This window comes from Mercenaria mercenaria, chromosome 8 (assembly GCF_021730395.1).
Source record: "Mercenaria mercenaria strain notata chromosome 8, MADL_Memer_1, whole genome shotgun sequence".
Lineage (NCBI taxonomy): Eukaryota > Metazoa > Mollusca > Bivalvia > Venerida > Veneridae > Mercenaria > Mercenaria mercenaria.
In genome coordinates this window covers 16,844,010-16,864,133 of record NC_069368.1, presented here as the reverse complement: position 1 = coordinate 16,864,133, position 20,124 = coordinate 16,844,010, and the positions used below count along the sequence as shown (strand labels likewise).

The following is a 20,124-nucleotide window of genomic DNA, read 5'->3' as shown; positions in this document are numbered from 1 at the left end:
TTTTCAACTGACCCGGTATGTTACTTAAGTTTGTTCGTGAAACTGGGACCGGAGCAATTCCGACATTGGTGACAATTAGCAAGTGACTGTCTAAGGTCAGTGCAACAAGGAATCGACTAAAACAAAAACAACATGTCTTTTAAAATCCCGCAAAAATAACCGATCAAGTTGAAACAATATCCCAGGACTGTTATGTAGAGGTGTTTAACCCTGAGCCTGCTCTGCCTTTGCGACCAGTACAGACCAAGATCAGCCTGAACATCCGTGCTGCACTGTTCGCCATTCAGTCAGTATCTTTTTGGTAAGCACCCGTTTTAAAAGTTTAATGGTACTGTCCAAATTGAAAGATGGACAAGTTCATTATAGAAATTTAGCAGGTTAAGGGTTAAATATATTAGACAGCAAAAGACAACGACCCTTTAGGTAACAAAATTAATACTGTCAATAGTTAGCCAAACCGTGTAATTATAACGAATGATTTAATATAGAAAACAATTATACATATTGTTTTACTGAAAGTATACATTGATGTATGACCAGGTGTTATTAAAAAGCTCTTTATTGTTTTCTTCTCATAAAATCCTCACGTTTGGGGTTTTGACAGAACCCGCGTCAAAATGAATATAACCTGTCAAATTGCCCCATAAATATTGTGAAGGTCCTCAAACTAGTATTAATAATAGTTTTATCATTTAATGTAGAACAAAGAGAAATATCCGCGAATTAATTCACTTCACTGCATTATCACATCATTTTGGGTCCTTTTATAGTAAAAGTATAGGATGTGTTGATTATTTTGTCTAGTTCCGAAGACGAATTGAAGTTTCAGGTATTGCTTTTCCATGAAGCATGTCAGGTACAGCTCGCCGTATAATTAAGTATCATGTTTGTCAGAAGTCAACTTAAAATCCCAATCTTAGACCTATGTCCTTTAACATGACACTGAGATACAAAAGGATACATGTATATCTTATCGGTATGGATTTCAATCTCAGACCTATGACATGACCCGGGAAACACCTTGTAGCTTTGTAAACAGAATATAATGTCTAAATTGTGTTCCTAATATGATCTGATTATAGTCAACGCAGGTTAATTACTATGGTACATTGGCTAGGCAGAGTTTTTGTCAGTGAAGTCAGAATTTTGAACAAACATGCACAAACGCAAGATTCAACCGTGTGTCAGTTTACTAGCTTTCTGTTGTTTTACAGTGTAATGTGCTTAAGAGATCCAACCATACTGAAGTCGGGGTGGTCAGTATTTATATTACCATTAATTTTATTCAAACCTCGGCTTATTTAATCTTACAGTGGAACTTCACATCTGCCTTAATTTCTTACCCTAAAGAATATGAAAGCTTGTTGTTTTTTTTGTTTTTGTTTGGTTCACAAGGCTTTTTTTTCAATATAAACTCACACTATGCGCTTTACATTATTGTTGATTAATTTTGCGAGGCACACACAATGTGACAGTGTATGATATAGTTCTGCACACTAGCTATTCGTTTGTGTTTGGGGTCCGTCAATATTGACACTTAAATTCCCGTTCTTGACATCAAAATGAACACTGCAGGGACCGTCGCTGTATAATAGGGTTATTATAGGGTTATTATAACAGTAGCTCAATCTAGGATGCTGTATTTGGCTCGAGTGGATTTTTGCCCGATCGGATCTCACGAGGCGCGCAAAATCCACGACCTTGCAAAATCCATGAGAGCCGAATACAAAATCCCAGATCTAGCTACTGTTATAATGACTCGTTCTTTAGCGGAATGATATTGTGCAGCTAAAGAACGAGTTTTAACGAGAAGACGAAGAAATGAAACGGACGTCATGCGATAATTTGACGTTATAAGTGACGTCATAATGTTATCTCACCGGTCTCATCAAGTTTAATTTGTACAGTCAGAAATAAGTCAGCGATTAGATTTTAATTGACGAAATGCTATATTCTGTTCGTAGAATATCAGGAAGGCAACAGTACAGATAATCAGGCGTTCTTTATTAGCCACTGCAGATAAATGGGCATTGTTTATTATCAATGTAATAATTAACAAATATGCATAATTACACGTTACTAGCTTTGTATCGAAAAATATGTACGAGTTCTGCAGCTGACAGGTCACCCCCCACCCAGTTTTGAAAGTTTTGAGGTGCGACATATGATTTCCACACCCCACTCCCCCACTCCCTTTTTTCCCCATGAAACCTGATTTTTGAGAGAGCATTGATAATGATCTTATGTGATGTCTATGGTTAGTAAGGGTTGTCCGAACGTTTTCGGGGAAAATCTGGGTAGGTTTACCGGCTGGGCCCCCATTGCTCCTCCCCTCTCCCCCGCGCCCCAACATTGAAATCGCTCCTATGCCAATGTTTTTACCGCTCGAGCTAGCATCTTCCTGATTCGTGTCGTACGACTGGGCCCCCATTCACGGCTCCTCCCCTCTACCCCCGCCCCCTACATTGAAATCGCTCCTATGCCAATGTGTTTACCGCTTGGGCTAATACCTTCCTGATTCATGTCGTACGCATCTGAACTGTGAACCGTGCTAAATCAGACGATAAACCACGTGGAAGACTTAAGATTGTTTTATGAATATACAACGCTTATCTTCATTCTTTATTTAACAAATCGAGTCATGCTAGAATTTTTGTATAGTTTCATAATGTTTCAAATGAACATGGAAAAAGTAAATTGTAAATTTCATTTGAGAATATGACAGACGCACACGTTGACCACAAATTATAATGTTTTATATATATATGAAAACATCGCTTTCGTCGGTAGCTGCATCTATATATCAATGCCGCTGTCAACATTCGTAGGTTTACTTTAAGATTAAGAACAAAGCAATATAGAAAACCACATTTTTTTGTTGTATGATGTAAAAATGAAAGAAAGTTCATTTACATTTTAATTATACTTTCGTACCAAAATTGTCCAAAATAAAAGAGTTTTTGTCTAGGTGAGTCACAATATTTATGACAAGTTTACATGCATGTGCAGATTTAAGACTTGTAAAAGTACTGTTTAAAAATAGATTCTACATTTACATAAGTATTTTGACAACAGTACTATCTCACTCATAGGATTGTATTCAGTTTTATTCTTTCTTGTCACTTTTCTGGCACGTTTTCTGGCACGTTTTCTTGTATTCCAGTAACGAGCCGCTGTTTTAGTCAGATTTAGGCACGTTTCCTTTCATTATACTCCTCGAAGAATTGACACAAACTTTTAAATTGTACATTAGTTTTAAAAACAAGGTAAAACTTCGTTGCTTTTTGTTGTCCTTTGGGTTTTTAATGTTGTTTTTTCTGTACATATTTTTTTGTTGTAAGTTTATTTTTAATTTTACTAAAAGTTATGTCCTTTATGATATGATATGATATGACATATCGTGATATGATATATGATATATATATTCTAGCATATTCGGGGGGTGTTTTAACAGAAGAAACAAACGTGTGTTAACAGATATTTTTCAAACAGTACGCTTTTGTAATAATCACCCTTTCGTCGGCCGCAAAAGGTTTGCATGTAAACATGTTTTTCTCAAAAACTGCTCGGCCAAATGCATTCAGTCTTCGCATATGTCTTTGGCATCATTAGATGACCTTCCAGGACAAGTTATATAGCTATAGCTTTCATTTGGTCAATATTATGATCCCTTTTTAACTCAGAATTTCAGGGTAAAGTTTTGCAAGTAAGCATGTTTCTCAGAAACTACAAGGCCAAATTCTTTCAAACTTCTAACATTTCTTTTGCATCCTGAGATGAGTTCCCAGGACAAGTAACATAACTCTAGCTTTTATTTTGTCAAATTATGCCTTTGTTTGACTTAGAATTTTCGGTTAAAAGGGTGCTTGTAAGCAGATTTCTGTTAAACTACTAGGCACAATGCTTTTAAATGACCTAACAGGACACGTGACATAACTCTAGCTTTTGTTTTGTCAAAATTATGCCCCTTTTTAACTTAGTCATTAAGCAAGTTTCTCAAATATTACTGCATAAAATGCTTTCAAACTTTACACATGTCTTTGGCATCATGAGATGACATAACAGGGCAAGTTACATAGCTCCACCTTTTTTATTAAAGTTATGCATTTTTTAAACATATAATTTTAACATTAAAAATAATCATCAGAACCTACTTGACCAAATCATTCAGATTCTCCACAGGTTTTTCCTATCATGAGATGACTTCAAATGGCAAGTTTCGTAACACTAGTCAACGTTTTTGTAAAATTATGTCCCTTTTTTAACTTAGAAAATTTTGCTTAAGCTAGAATAAGTGGAAGAGCTGAACATGCTGTCATTAGATTACTCCTTTTCAGCTTAACCTTTACCCTTCTAAATTTCTAAAATGGACTGGTTCATCAGTCAAATTGGACAGTACCATTTATTATTCGAAGGGGTGTTCACTGAAAATTTACTGACTGAATAGCGAACAGTGCAGACCATGATCAGACTGCACGGATGTGCAGGCTGATGTTGGTCTGCACTGGTCGCAAAGGCAGAATCACTTGCGCCCAGCAGGCTAAAGGTTAAGTCACTGCATGGCTATAGTGAAAACTCGATAATTTGATTTTATTGACAAAAATATTTTTACCAATGATATTAAAGGTCAATCTTATTGTAAATTTCTCATATTTATGAACAAAATTTACAAAAACAATGGTAAAGTGATTTATGATATACGCGCTACTCTGTTTTGTTGGAATATAACATGAAGGGACAAAACCAAATTGAGCCGCGCCATGAGAAAACCAACACAGTGGCTTTGCGACCAGCATGGATCCAGACCAGCCTGCGCATCCACGCAGTCTGGTCAGGGTCCATGCTGTTCGCTTTCAAAGCCTATTGGAATAAGAGAAACTGTTAGCGAACAGCATGGATCCTGACCAGACTGCGCGGATGCGCAGGCTGGTCTGGATCCATGCTGGTCGCAAAGCCAATATGTTGATTTTCTCATGGCGCGGCTCAATTATGGTGTTTTATCTATACACAGTTAAACATTCGTTTCTTTTTGCTTGTTTTTCACCTTTTTATGCGTAATTTGGTAAAATAAGAAAAGTATGAAATGAATAATTAGGCATGACAGGCGGCACGATCCAGGAAATTACAACCCTAAAGCATCGTGTGTTCACCTGTCATCAAAACACGAACTTTTCCTACAGCTCAACCGTACACGCATGTTTTCTTGATCTAAACAAAAAGTACAAACGTTTCTCCACGTTTTTTGCCTTTGTATAAAATAGGACTGTCCTTTAATGAACATTTTGTAGTAACAAGGTTTTCAGTTTGGAATATCACTGATTGGGGAAATTAAAAGAAAAAAAAACTTCTATCTGTTCGCTATAACTCTAAAAAACTTCTATCTGTTCACTATAACTCCTCTGGCCATTCTCCAGTAGATCCACAGAAGTCCATATTTTTATGTTTCAAATTTTTCGCAGCTAATCTTACAAGCTAGTGCTATTATAAACATAGGGGATTACAATTCTATTTTAATGTGTTGTACTTTTGTTAACCCTTATCATGCTGGACACGACTGATTCTGCCTTTCTGACCAGTGTAGATCATGATCAGACTGTACATCCGTGCACTCTGATCAAGATCTGCACTGTTCGCCATTCAGTCGGTATCTTTTTGCTAAGCACCCCTTTTGAAAGTTAATGGCACTGTCCGAGTTGAAAGAAATTTAGCAGAGCAAGGGGCTAAGGTAGTACAGTTTGATTGGACATAGAGTCTTACATCGAAGAATTTCACAGCCATACAGTTCAATGATGCATTCAGCAGTTCTGTGTTGCTAAGCTTGAGTATCACGGACACTTTGAATTGGAATAATATATACAACAACTCGCCAGATATTTTTTTCATGTATGAAATATGCAATTTATATTTATTCATTACATCTTACAAATCATAATGAAGATTTTGAGATATGAGCCGTGCCATGAGAAAACCAACATAGTGGGTGTGCGACCAGCATGGATCCAGACCAGCCTGCGCATCCGCGCAGTCTGGTCAGGCTCCATGCTGTTCGCTTTCAAAGCCTATTCGAATTGGAGAAACTGTTAGCGAACAGCATGGATCCTGACCAGACTGCGCGGATGCGCAGGCTGGTCTGGATCCATGCTGGTCGCAAAGCCACTATGTTGGTTTTCCCATGGCATGGCTCATATATTTAACTATACTGAAAGACTCAATGGATCTTTGTACAATTCACTTATTATCTACAAGTACTGTGTAAGACACAAGGGTTTGTGGTATACAAAACGTGGTTATAAACCTGAGAAAAAATACAAACAGATAACTTTCCTATATTTAAGATATATAATGAAGCAATTTTACATTACTGAAACTTAATATAAAAAAAAATGCTAGACATCCTACCAAGACCTTTGTAGATTAGAAATTATCTTTACTCAATTTTTGTAATAATTTTTTTAATTATTTTTTAAAAGAATAAACAACAAAAAACAACATAATATAATACTTAACATTTAAATAGGTTTCTATGAAACTGTTTACAAAGTAACTTTACTTAAAGTGCATAAAATGAAGTTAAAACGATTCAAATTTTTAACAAACGCTATAACCCATCCATACATGTAATAACATAAATTTGAAAAAAAAACCAACTTAAATTGTAGCGTTCCAACGAACTACTTCTTTGAAAATTGTAACGAATTCTTTATGAAATGATGACAGAACAAGAATGATGTCAACCTTCTATGACACATGTCCCCTGAAAATGCCCTATACAATAAAAAATAAAGTTAACAACAGAGCCATAGCTCCGGAAAAAAAAACAATCTGACTTTAACATCACAATGATATTTGCTTGCCCGCATCATTGTGCTGATGTTTACCAAGTTTCATTTCAGTTGAATAGAAACTGTTGCAGGAGATGAGTGTACAATGTTCTGATATAGTTGTAATGATTTCAAAGTTCAAAAAGGCCCAAAACTTCAGGAAAAAACACTCAGACATGAAAGTTCCAAAAATATGCACATGTCCACTTCATGTTGATAATATAAACCAAGTTCCATTCAACTGTTTGGAAACTGTAGGAGGAGTTTAGAACACAAGAAAGTGTGATGGACTGACGGGCGGACTTTCTTACTAACGAATATTTGTTGGGAATTTCTTTTATTACAAAGTACCCAACAAGCGACAGAAAGTACCCTATAAGCAGTACAGAATGAAAAAAATATACCATTACCTATTGTCCTCAGTACCCACAAAATGTCCTCTCGTTTGCTTGGACGGACGGAAGACGGACGGTTCAAACACTATATACCTCCCGGGCCTTTGCTACTGGCATTAAAATTTCAAACAAGAAAATATAGACAATAGCATGTGGTGAAACACTTAAAAGTCAATGTGACCCAAAGCATAAATTATATTAAAATATTTAAAAGTCAATGTGACCCATAGAATAAATAATATTATATATAAACAAAAAACATATGATCAATGTAACAATTGTCAATGACCTGCATAAGATATCGGGAAATGCTTAGTTTAGATTCTGGATTGATGCAAATCGAATTCGCCTTTGCTTCCGTAATCGCATTTTAATGAATTTGAATTAACCGCGCATTAGATTAACACATTTTATGGCAAAACGTTTAGTAATTAATTAGTAAACATTTAAGATTTATTTTCATTTCAATACAGCGCAAACAATGTTTATTTACCAGTCGCTCTTCAAGGCATTCAGAGACGGCAATTTTGACAATTCTGCAAACATATGTTGAAAGAAATAAAGTATGTATGGTTCCCTCGAATATTAAGAACTAATCTCTGTGTTTATGTTAGCTTAACTGCGCATAGTATTTATCACTTAACAAACAGCTAAAACTACTCATAATATAAAATAGAATGTTCGCCGTCAAGTAAAATAAGTTCATAAATGCAAATCGACACAATGCCAAGTTGCTGTACGGCGTCCGCTCGTTTATGATTTACAACAGGCTGTCCCTTTTTATGTGACGGCTCACAAAAGTTTGTTAATTTCAAAAGCAGCGCGAAGTTAGTAAGTACTTCGTATTTTTCATTTTTATATACAAAAGGCATACTATTAGAGCTAAGTCTCTTTAACAAAAACGTCTTTTAAAAATGTCCACATCCAAACATATTATTGCTTCATAATTCATCAAAAGTGGAGTTAAGCTAGAAAGTGTCCATTAATATGTCGGCTTTTGATTTATCATCTTCTTTCCTGTAATTCTGCGTCCTTTTTGTCAATTAACGTCACAATCACCGCAATAAACTCGTAAGGTATTGTTAGGGAAAGTATCTTTTTATTACTGTAGTCACAATAGTGGTTCAACTTCTTACTAAAAACTGTGCACACCTAGATATGACTTGCGAAACTGATTTACTTTCATACGTACATAAGTCATATTCCTGTGAAGAAAATTACACAATATTTCATCAGCTTCGCTATATATATTAAAATATACCGTAGGTTTTGCCCCGAATAAAACATTGATTTCCTGAAAATCCCACATTCACGATTTTAGTACCTCACAGCTCATATTACGCTGATGATTTTATATTCCGTAAGAATGTTTATGTGTAATAATTTACAGAAATATCTCGACTCAACATTTCTTTTGTTAAACTGGAGCATTCATGTTCTGTTATTTGTGTTAGTTCAGTATTTCATCTAGTATTTCCTTTGAACATATGAAAGTTTGTTAGGTTTCTTTTTTTTGTACTGCAGCCTCGTCGGGAACGATTGACGAAGGACAGTCAAGAGGCAGCGGTTTTCTTATCTTTTTATCATCATTTGTGTCTCATTGTTCTGCAGAAGCACTCTTAACTGATTTAATATTAACACTATTTTATACGTTCGTGGTTGGATTTTTAGGTATTAACAGTTTTGCTATTCGGATTATCTTCAATGAGGTCCAAGCATTTGCCTGATAAAACTGTTCCATGCTAATTGTTGGGCGACCGTGGGATGAAGTAGGTTTCTGGTATAAATACTACGACTAGGTGGTGGTATATCGTTAACCGTTCTGTCCCGTATAGTTAATGAAGGTATGTCTCTATTCAAGTCATTACTTATACTGTTTGTTAAAGTATTTGTTAAACGCCTGCCCCTACGATCTCTAGACTGTTGTTGGCGAATCCGTTCCTCCCGCTCACGCCGCCTGATGACAGAATCATTTGAAAGCTCCTGCGGTTGAATACGGCGTTGTCGCTGCGAAGAACTACCGGAGTTTCTAGGCCTAGGTGTTGTTCCTACGAAGCCGGGTCTACGGTTTGATCCTCCGCGGCTAAAGCGTGGACCATTCGTGATTGGTCCAAATCTGGACCTCATATCAGCATACCATACATGGCGGGGTGACTCGGTAAACCTGTTTATATTTCGTCTCGGTGCTGGTACTGCAGACGGTGTGACTTCCGCAAATCTGGCATTTGTTGACCGTTGTATATCTGGTACAATAAATTGCCGTGTGTTGAACCGATCACGTTGTCTATTACGCGAAGCCCTTGGTCGGTCTTGTATACGATTCTGCGAACCTGCAAATGATTGACCTAGAAGTGGCCAAACCTTAACGGTTTCTTGGTGAATTTTAGGCTTCCACGTGCGTCTATTGTTTGCAGGACGAGCGGAATCTTGTGAGGCATCAGCCGATATTGCCGAAGGTTTCCATAAAATTCTCGGTTGATTTGTGTTCTCATTTTGTTGACGCATAGCTTCATGGCGTTGCTTTTCTGCTAATTCTTGCTGTCTTTGTTGTTCTAAAAGTTCTTGGTGGCGTTGCTGTATTTGTCGTTGTTCTACGATCTCTTTCTGGCGCTTTTGCTCTTCCAAAAGTCGTCTGCGTGTCATATGCTTTTCGTGCTGGTCGAGTCGCTCCTGCTGAGTTAATCGTGGTATTATTGGTGGAGGTATATCCGGTAGGCGTGTGCGCATTTCAGGTCGCCTGGTACGAAGTCGAACAACGGGACTGCGAGGGACAAGGTTAGAGTTTAATGCTTGTCTTTGCCTCCAGTTAGTATTTCTCTGTGGAAATGGTTGGCGTCTTCTGGTGTTAGATAGGTCTAGCGTAAATAAATTCTTCCTTTCCTGCGTCGGATTGAATCGCGTTGACTCATTCTTATGAAAAGCTGGTGTAAAGAGTCTCATTTTTGTAACAGTTCGTCTGCGTGCGGGAGGAGCAGGGGTATAATTTGTCACTGGAGGACTATTTGTCCACGAAATGAAAGATCTTGGTGGAGGTGGAGGAGGTAGATTTGTTTTCACGAGTCGTGGGCCTGTCTGAAACGACTTTTCACTTCCGTCACAAGCCCACGGGGTGAATGAATGAAGATCTTGAAGAGGTGTTGGTCTTTTCAGCCATTCAAGCATCCTGTTAGCACTTATTATATATACATCATTTAAAGACGCTAGTTTTTGTATAAATCGATCCATTGCTTTAAGACGATCTGGGTAGAAAAACCAGGATGGATGCATATTTATTCCAAAAGGCATTCTTGTTGTTGTGTAATAATTATGAAAATTTTCCCATAAAAACTGGTACGCAGTATCTTCATCAGGTGGAGCATTCATACATCCATCAACATAAACGCAATCATAAGCCTGTTTGTAATCTAACAAAGACACCACTGGCACTTCCCAAAATCCTGGATGTTTGTGCTTCGGGCAGGGTTTTACCTGACACTCGTATGGATAGCCAAAATCTAAAGTAAACGGACCTGGTGGCTTTTCTCGAAAGCTTCTTTTGCTAAATGTAAGTGTTGCGTCGTAGTTGTAACCAAGTTTCTTCAGGGCATCTGGTTGAAGATCGCCCGTAGGTTTAAGGAAAGGGCTTCGCCAGCCGGTGATTTCGTGCACAGGAATGTCTGCTAGCTTTGCTAAATTTTCCTTCTGAGCCTTTGCTTCCTGGAAGAAGTTTGTACCGTTCATCGTGTTGTGTGTGACACTGTGCGAGGCTATTTCCATTCCTTTTCTGTAAAATTCGGCTACCAGTCTATATTTTGTATTATCGTGCGAAATAAATAACGTCATTGATATTGGGCAACCGTTAGGATTTTTCCGCGACCTGTGAAATAGTTGATTATAAAATCCGGACACTTGGTCTGTTACGGCATCATCGAAAGTGAAAAATACAATTTGAGGTATTTGAGAAAGTGTCATATTCGGTATTTTAAGCTCGTCTCGGCAACAGAAGCAGTCCGGAGGTTGACACTTAGAACTTTGTAAACATTGCTGACACGCTGAAGGACTCTTTGATATCACACACGCCAAATCTGTCAAGCACAGCAGAACGCTTAAAATAGTCCACAATTTAAATCCCATAATCATTGTTGAAAACAGGAGAAGGAGATTAATGTAAGATTCTATAATTCATATTTTATCTCCAGCTATTTATTTTAGTCACTACACACACACACACACACACACTTCCCTATTTTCCGCTGTAAATCACTGTATGGTTGTCAGAACTATTTATTATAAATCCATTCTTTACAATACTAAACAGGTTAAGCAACCAACAAATTTTGGGAACTTCTGCAAAGTCGCAAGCAGACGACTTTACCACTTTCTCCAAAATTGTCGCGTCTGGTTACGTGTGCGCGTGGTAACTGACTTCATCACACACCACCAAAAACAGTTAACTTCTTCGGCTGCCTGTCAGCGAAAGCTTTTTATACCGCAGTGAAATTATAACGACACCTCATCCTTTCGCCTGCAGGCAAACAGTAAACCAGGTTTGTTAGATCTGAAGACAAAACATATATTTAAACATGTGGACCTTTGTTTATTAATATATCTTACATAGTTAATTTAATTGTAATAACACGAGAAAACAAAATGTCATTAGTGGTTAAATTGTAATATATATAGATGAGACGGGCCTGTTGTAGCCGAACATCTGTCATAATTTTTAACTGTTGAACAGTCGTGCTTAAAAAACAGAGGACATCCGCATTAGAAAAATATAGAAACATAAAAATGCCTAATTTTATTATAAAGGTGCCTAACGAATGAGATTTGTATTTATAAAGATGCAAGTTTTGCCAAACTTCGTCCTTTAAATATTAAACTTGAAAATATCTTAGTGAAAAATACGAACTAAATTTAATACTGACCACAATTGGGAATAAAAGTCTTTTCATGACATATTTAATATGACGTCACTTTACTGTGCGGCACCATTTGTCATTCCGCGCGGCGGATATTAGAAGTGTGGTTAGACAATTCATGACAGAAATGTTTAAATGCCTGTTAGACAATTTTCAGGAAATAATGAAAGCATTTTAAGCTGACGTTGTACTACGTTGTTTTCCTTTCAGCGACGTTTGTAATGATTAAGGAAATATCCGACTATAGCATAATGCTAAATGATTAAGATCGGATGCTCTTCACACGGACATTAAAATATAGAAATCGTTAATTTTTCCTTCAATTCATAATGTGGTATTCATTTTATCTCTCTAGTCACGTGGATCTTTCATTTATTATATACCTATATAAATTCTGTAAAAAAAATGGCTTGTATTTTACAATTAAATATGATCAGACAGACAAAAATTCCGTATTGTGCCTTTTAAATTCCGTATTGTACCTTCCGTATTGTATGCTGCCGGACTATTTTCATTAATATGCACGACCCGGCACATTTCTATAGCGCACATAAAAAGTTCCATTTAATATCGATAAACATTGAAGATTTCGTTCAAGAATAAAACAAGAATCAAAATGGTAAAGGTATATAATAAAAGGGTCATTATAACAGTTGCTGGATCTGGGACTTTGTATTCGGCTCTCGCGGATTTTGCAAGGTCGGATCACACTCGGCGCTTGCGCGCCGAGTGAGATCCGATCTGGCAAAATCCACTCGAGCCGAATACTGCATCCCAGATCAAGCTACTGTTATAATAACCCTTTTGTATTTTATCTCGAAGCCCGAATATCTCCGTTTTCTCTTCCCACCTATGATCTTTGTCTTCAGCCTCATATCACATAATGAAACGAGCGATCTGACATAAACAATATTCTTTTACCGCCTCGATAGCCTGGTGAAAGAACGTTCGCCACGAGTGCGGGAGGCCGTGCGTTCGATTTCTGGCCGTGCCGTACCAGAGACGTGAAAAAATCGTACCAGTAGCTCCCTTGCTTGGCGCTCAGCATTGAAAGGGAAATTTGCGTCTGTTCTGTCATGACCTCGTGGCGATGGATTCCATCAGAAATGAGGTATCGAGAGTGATTAATATGTTTCAGAACTTTCTTTACAATCACCCTAAAATAAATCATTTTATGTTGGCCTTTCACATTTTAATCTATAAATGTAGTTTTACATCGTTTACTGCTGGAAATTACGGCATGTCAAACGTTGCTAAATTATATATGTATGTTATTATTATTGTATGTTTGTTATTGTTCTTCAATGTCTTGTCATTCATATTCTAAAAGTCATTATTGTTATTCTATATTTCATTATTCTTATTCCATCTTTGATATTGTTATTCAATTCGTATCATTCATATTCTAAGTCTTACATCATTGTTATTCTATTTTGTCGTATATTAACTTATTATGTCGTATAGTTCGTTTATTCTTATTGGTAATAGTCATCATTGTTGTTCAATATCTGACGATTCTATTTACAAAACGTGTCATTCTTATTCTATGTTATGTGATTGTATTTGTATAGTGTCGCTGTACTATTTATATCGCGGGAAATCGCTAATACAATAAGAATATCATTCTTACAAAAACAATAATGAATATACAACAACAGTAACGTCTTTTACAATAAGAATATCGAACATTGAATAACAATATCAAAGATACAATAACAATAACGAAATATAGAATAACAATAATGACTTTTACCATAAGAATATCGAACATACCATAAGTATAACAACATATACAATAACAATAGCAAATTTTAGAATATGAATGACACGACATTGAATAACAATAACAAACATACAAGAATAATGACATACATATATAATTTAGCAACGTTTGACATACCATAGGAAATACTGATTCTGGTGTATCTAAGTGCAACGACAACATTGCATCTTTTACTGCTGGAAGTATTGATTCTGGTGTATCTAAGTGCAACGACGACATTGCATTGTTTATTGCTGGAAATATTGATTCTGGTATATCTAAGTGCAACGACGACATTGCATCGTTTACTGCTGGAAAATATTGATTCTGGTATATCTAAGTGCAACGACGACATTGCATCGTTTACTGCTGGAAATATTGATTCTGGTATGTCTAAGTGCAAAGACGACATTGCATCGTTTACTGCTGGAAATATTGATTTTGGTGTATCCAAGTGCAACGACGACATTGCATCGTTTATTGCTGGAAATATTGATTCTGGTATATCTAAGTGCAACGACGACATTTCATCGTTTACTGCTGGAAATACTGATTTTGGTGTAGCTGAGCTCACAACGTTATAACATCGTTTACTGCTAGAAATATTGATTCTTGTAAGTTCAACGACGACATTATGTACAGCATTTTCTGCTGGAAATATTAATTCTGGTGTATCTAAGCTCAACGACTATTGCTGGAAATATTGATTCTGGTATATCTAAGTGCAACGACGACATTGCATCGTTTATTGCTGGAAAATTGATTCTGGTATATCTAAGTGCAACGACGACATTGCATCGTTTACTGCTGAAAATATGATTTGGTTATGTGAGTGCAACGTATACACCGTTTTACTGCTGAAAATTGATTCTGTGTACTAGTCAACGACGACATTGCATCGTTTTTGCTGGAAATATTTTATTCTGGTAATTAACTCTACTAGAGCTCAACGACGACATTGCATCGTTTTTGCTGGAATATTAATTGTATATTTGGTGTCTGTAGCTAAGCTCTACAACGTTATATGACATCGTTTACTGCAAGTTCAACGACGACATTACAGCGTTTACTACTGGAATATTGAGTCTTGAAAATATTTGAATTCAACAACGACATTACATCGTTTCATATGGAGGATATTGATTCTTGCGTATGTAAGCTCAATGATAAGACGTTGTATACTGTTGGTATCTAAGCACAAAGGCGACACTTAACTAATAATATCAAATTTGATTTTCGCCAAAAATTTAAGCACATTTTGCTGTTTCCTTACTGTAGCTCTCCATTCCTATATGACATTATATACATTCAAGAAGCATTCAGTGTCAGTTATAACAAATGAGAGTTATTTAGCATCATTTGCATTTCGCTATCTGTATGTATATGACAGATGTGCCATATATTTTATTCGTTTAAATTTTGTTTTATGAAGCAATTTCTCGTAAAACTCGACAATTCTATTGGCGCACGGACAACAAATGAATTATAGGCTGTAAGAGAAAAGAAGATAGTTTGCATATCATATCAAAAAAAGTCGGAAATGTCCGGTTTTTTTGTACATAACAATACCTATTGTGGTTAAGTTTTTGTTTGTGTCCCTTTTGTCATTTATGTTTTTGTGTTCACAAAAATTTAGAAAAGTTGAACACTATTAATAATTTTGTCTTAACATGTAGGATTCGTTTAGGACAGCGATTGTACTTTTTATTTCAAAACTCTGTATTGTAGTTTAAACTTAATTTCACGGACTATTTAATTATATTGATTAAAACAAAGTAGAAATAAAATTTGTGATACCTTCTTAAAACTCAACACATTACCTATTACTAAATTCTTTACTGATTTATAAATCGGTGGGGGAAATTGTCCGATCGGGCAATTAGGTGATTCCCCTAACACCTTGCCCGATCGGGAAATTGCCAGATCGGGCAAGAAAATAGTCCATTTTTATATACCTTTGAAAAAATAACCTGTGCATAAGGAAATTTGACCTAGAGATGATCTGAATGCATGTTTCGTATCACAAAGGGTATATCTAAGATCCTACCGTTTAAAATATTTTTTCATTGTCTAGATTCTGAGATATTGAGCCTTAAAACTTCACTTTCCCGTTTTGGCAACTTTCTTTCCAGATCGGGAAAGTAACTTTCCCAATCAGGAAAGTGACTTCCAGAGAGTAAATTGCAGCAAATCTATAAATGTTTGATTCTTTTAAATCGGTTCATTATAGTTCATGGTTTGACCAGGCATTGTCGCAAGAGTTATCGGCGTTCTATCACTAGCACCCTCAATCTGCAAATAGAAACAAAAACATTTGAACATATGCAAATTGGTGCAAATTTGAATTAGAGTGAGTAAAACAGTTTTAATTTCAGTGTGCATGGTGTAGTTGTACTTACGGTAATATGCATTTGGTTGTGTATAGCTGGATACTTTAATGTTGTGCCTATCAGAATGTCGTCAATGATTTTCTTTTAAGGCGATGAAGGGCAGATACAATGTACGTAACTGGTTGAACTTCCTCTTTCATGTTGACTTGGCCAAATAGGCTCTGAAGGACCTGTGACAATACTGAAATATTGGCGCAGGCTGATCAGGATCAGTTCTGTTCACTAACAGTGCCTCTAATTTCCATAGGTGTTGGATCCAGATCAGACTGCGCAGGTGTGTGGGCTGGTCTGAATCCATGCTGGTCGCAAATGCACTATGTCGGTTTTCTCATGGGGCGGCTCATATGCTATTTTATGTTGTGACTAATTTAGTTTTTAATTAAATGCACATATAATTTAATTAGAACTTCATAAAATTGTGTATTAGTATACATTTTATTTGTACATGCTTCTTTAAATAGTCAAATATCAAATCAAGCGATTCAAATTCATGTCCGTTGCTATCAAGAATTTTAATTTAATAATTTGTATTTTAAAAGAATGATCATGAACTGGATCTACTAAAAATGTTCATTGTGTATGCAGTACATTACATCTGATGTCGATTTTACATTTATCATCATAGTCCGTGTCATCTGTACCACAAGATGCTTCTACCATTTGTTTAGGCAGAGCTTCATTTAATGCGCGATGATATTCACTACAATTCTCCACATAAGAAACACACCGTCGACAGTAGGACATAGCAGTTGCATATTGCTCATTTTTGTCAATTTTGTCTAAGTTTTTAAGGGCTTTACTGTTAATATTACGTTGAACAGGAATGCATTCTTCCTTTGTAATTTTCCATTCACTATGCATAAAGTCAGTGCCGCATTTTTAGTGAATTTGCCAGCTGTTTCCCACAATTAAGAATATGTTCACTTTCCTGATTGGGAAAGTAAGTTGCCAAAATGGGAAAGTGAGCAAAATGCATTGAAACTGACCGAATTGGTAATTTTTAAGGCTGAATATCTCAGAATCTTGACAACTAGCAAACATTTTGAATGGTAGGATCTTAGATATACCCTTTGTGATACGAAACGTGCATTCATATCATCTCTAGGTCAAATATCCTTATGCACAGGTTATTTTTTCTAAGATATATAGAAATGGACCATTTTCTTGCCCGATCTGGCAAATTTTGGTGCAAAATTTCCCGATCGGGCAAGGCCTTAGGGGTAACTACGAATTGCCCGATCAGACAATTTCCCCCACTGTAAATTAAATGACAAATAAACGGACAGCATTTCGCAGGTTGAACGGAGAACTGTCGGAACTTATATTTTCAAAATTATTCATGAGAAACAAATAACATTTTACTTATTTAACTTTAGCATATTTTGAACGTCTTTCAATGCAAATTAACAGCAAACTATATTAATGATATAAAATTTAATATGCAGTTTCAAAAATTATGATAATGCTTTTAATAAAAATGTCAGTCTTGCAGCTGAAATTGGCGTAAAATGACAAAATCCTTTTATGGAAAACTGTTGGAAGTTGTGTTAAGACATCAAATGTTCACTGTAAGAGTTAGTGACAACACTGTTACTGGAAAATTAAATGTAAACAACATTTAGATTGATATTATAGTAAAGCAGTCGAATTTTTATATAACGCATTTTTTTATGTAAAATTATAGTAAATATAACTAATCAGTAAAGTAAAAACATTAATTATTCACGGTTTATTATATTATCTGATTATCTTACGTTGAATAACAACATATCAGGTTGATATTCAGAGTATGTACTGTACTAGTCCACAACTTCAGTCAGGGGAGGTAACTAGAGACACGGAATGGGACTAGTTTTGTACACACTCAATGACAAGAAGATAAATGAAACAGCGAGGAAAATATATAATGGTTCGTTCTGGCGTGTTTATAGTACATGTAGTGCAACATTTATATAGTACATGTATTGCATTTGATAATAATGCTATTCATTTAAGTGTATTTATTATATGAATATATGATACATTGATGAGACTTAAATAATCCAAAATTTCAAGCATGTCCGATGCATGTTAAGACAATTTCTAGTGAATCAGATGTGACTCGGACGGAGACCTTTTACGGTTACTCGGTAGGGATTGAAACAAAGAACTAATTAAGCAACGGGCGGTTGATAGTAAATTGGCTCAGAGCTTATAAACAAAAACAGCATGACATAATACATCAGGCTGCATTAAACAAGCGGCTCTCCTTTAATTTAAGCACGAAATCTTTTGCGAAGGCCCTCTAATGCTGTTTTCATCTACAACCTTTCAACATCAAAGTTACGCGAAACAATGTAACCAAGAATTCATTTGACACAATCATTTAACTGACATCTTGTGTCACATTGCTACGCGGCTATACTCCTTTATCAATTTTAGCATTTTACCTTTTTATCCCTCAATTAGTTTGCCAGACTGATTATGCAGACGGAGTGAAATCTTTAAAAAGAACGGTCAGCGAAGTTTGAAAGACAAACGTTTGTTTACGAAAAAGTGACATGTGTAACGTGTAATTTGTCTTTAAAAAGACAACATTATTTTTTACGTAAAGATAAAAACGACTTTTTTTTTTTTGTTATGAAAAAAACATGCCCACACTTGTCGTTTTCCTAGGAATAAAATCAAGAATAGACTGACTTTTGAATCTACGAAAATGAATTTGACAAAAAAGAAAAACAATCTTGAAAGTCTAATGGCTAGTCTTAGGGCTTACTGCAAAAGAAAATAGCCAGATAATGTTGTTTTATTTTCTTTAATCAACCCATAGTCATCGTCTCTTACTAGTATATGGGTTTCGGTCGCCCTGTCATTATAAATTTTCTTCTTCACTCTCCACTGATTACTCCACTGATTACTTAGTAGGTACTGTGAGCAAATATTTGAAGTCCTATTTAGTAAACAGACAGGAGCCTGCTTTTTCAATATCGCATTCAAACCTTGCTAGCACAAAAGTAAATGAAACAAGAAAAATGTATTATTTTTTGACCAGTTGCCTGAAGCTATATCGCGGGAACAGGTCATCTTTGCCACGGGGCATTAATTAGATATTAATTAGAATAATTTATTACCCAATCTCACTGTGATTAACATTAAAAGGTGTCATGCTTACAGTTATTATGACAGTCATGCCGGCAAAGTATGTCACTACCCTCTCTTTATGATGTTACACGCTTGAAACATGAAACGGAAGATATAGTGAAAAGCGTTTTATGAATTATTTAAGTTACACCCCCTCTGTGCATTTTATGGCAAGCCCGAAAAAAAACCCTTACTTACGATTAAACATACATTGACGTAAATTGTCATTTCATGTTTTAAAATGTTTTGCAAAATTAAAACAAGTTCAAATAGCATTAACATGTTTGTAGGCTATTACAGTGTTGACATCTTTTTTTTTCTCTTTTCTCTGTGTGAACATACAATTTAATGTTTTCGCTCTTTTAGCTCACTGTGCACTTCCATCTTGCACGCCTTATATCGACAGTCTTGTTTTCGCCATTACGTTTGTTTCTTGATATCAGCCGTTCTGTGATCCTCATAGAACGTTTCCATGACCGTCAACTCCATTCTTGTCAAATAAAAACCACACACTTCGGTTAATTTATGTTGGTAATGTTTGTATTGCACTTTAAAAACTTTTTGAACTACAATATTTTCTTTCTTGTTATCTTTGTAAGATTAGATGTTTGATAAGGGCTATAAGTTTGGTTTCGTGCGACTGGAAAAGAAGATTAATTGCGGCATATACCAAGGCTGTTCTGTAATATCTGAAGTTTATTCGAAGCCCTGTCGCCAGTCTGAATTTCGCGACAA

General features: G+C 35.9%; 1 protein-coding gene across 1 annotated transcript; it reads right to left on the bottom strand.

Annotated features, from left to right (window-relative positions):
* Window positions 1-6,496: 6,496 nt before the first annotated feature.
* LOC123522967 (uncharacterized) lies at window positions 6,497-11,650 on the bottom strand. Its single transcript, XM_045300516.2, has one exon. The coding sequence runs from the start codon at window positions 11,333-11,335 to the stop codon at window positions 8,918-8,920; it is 2,418 nt and encodes an 805-aa protein (XP_045156451.2). The 5' UTR covers window positions 11,336-11,650; the 3' UTR covers window positions 6,497-8,917.
* Between the last annotated feature and the right edge of the window lie 8,474 nt (window positions 11,651-20,124).

Coding starts and splice junctions, on each gene's coding strand:
- LOC123522967 (XM_045300516.2), bottom strand. CDS start 11,335: ATGATTATGGGATTTAAATTGTGGACTATTTTAAGCGTTCTGCTGTGC.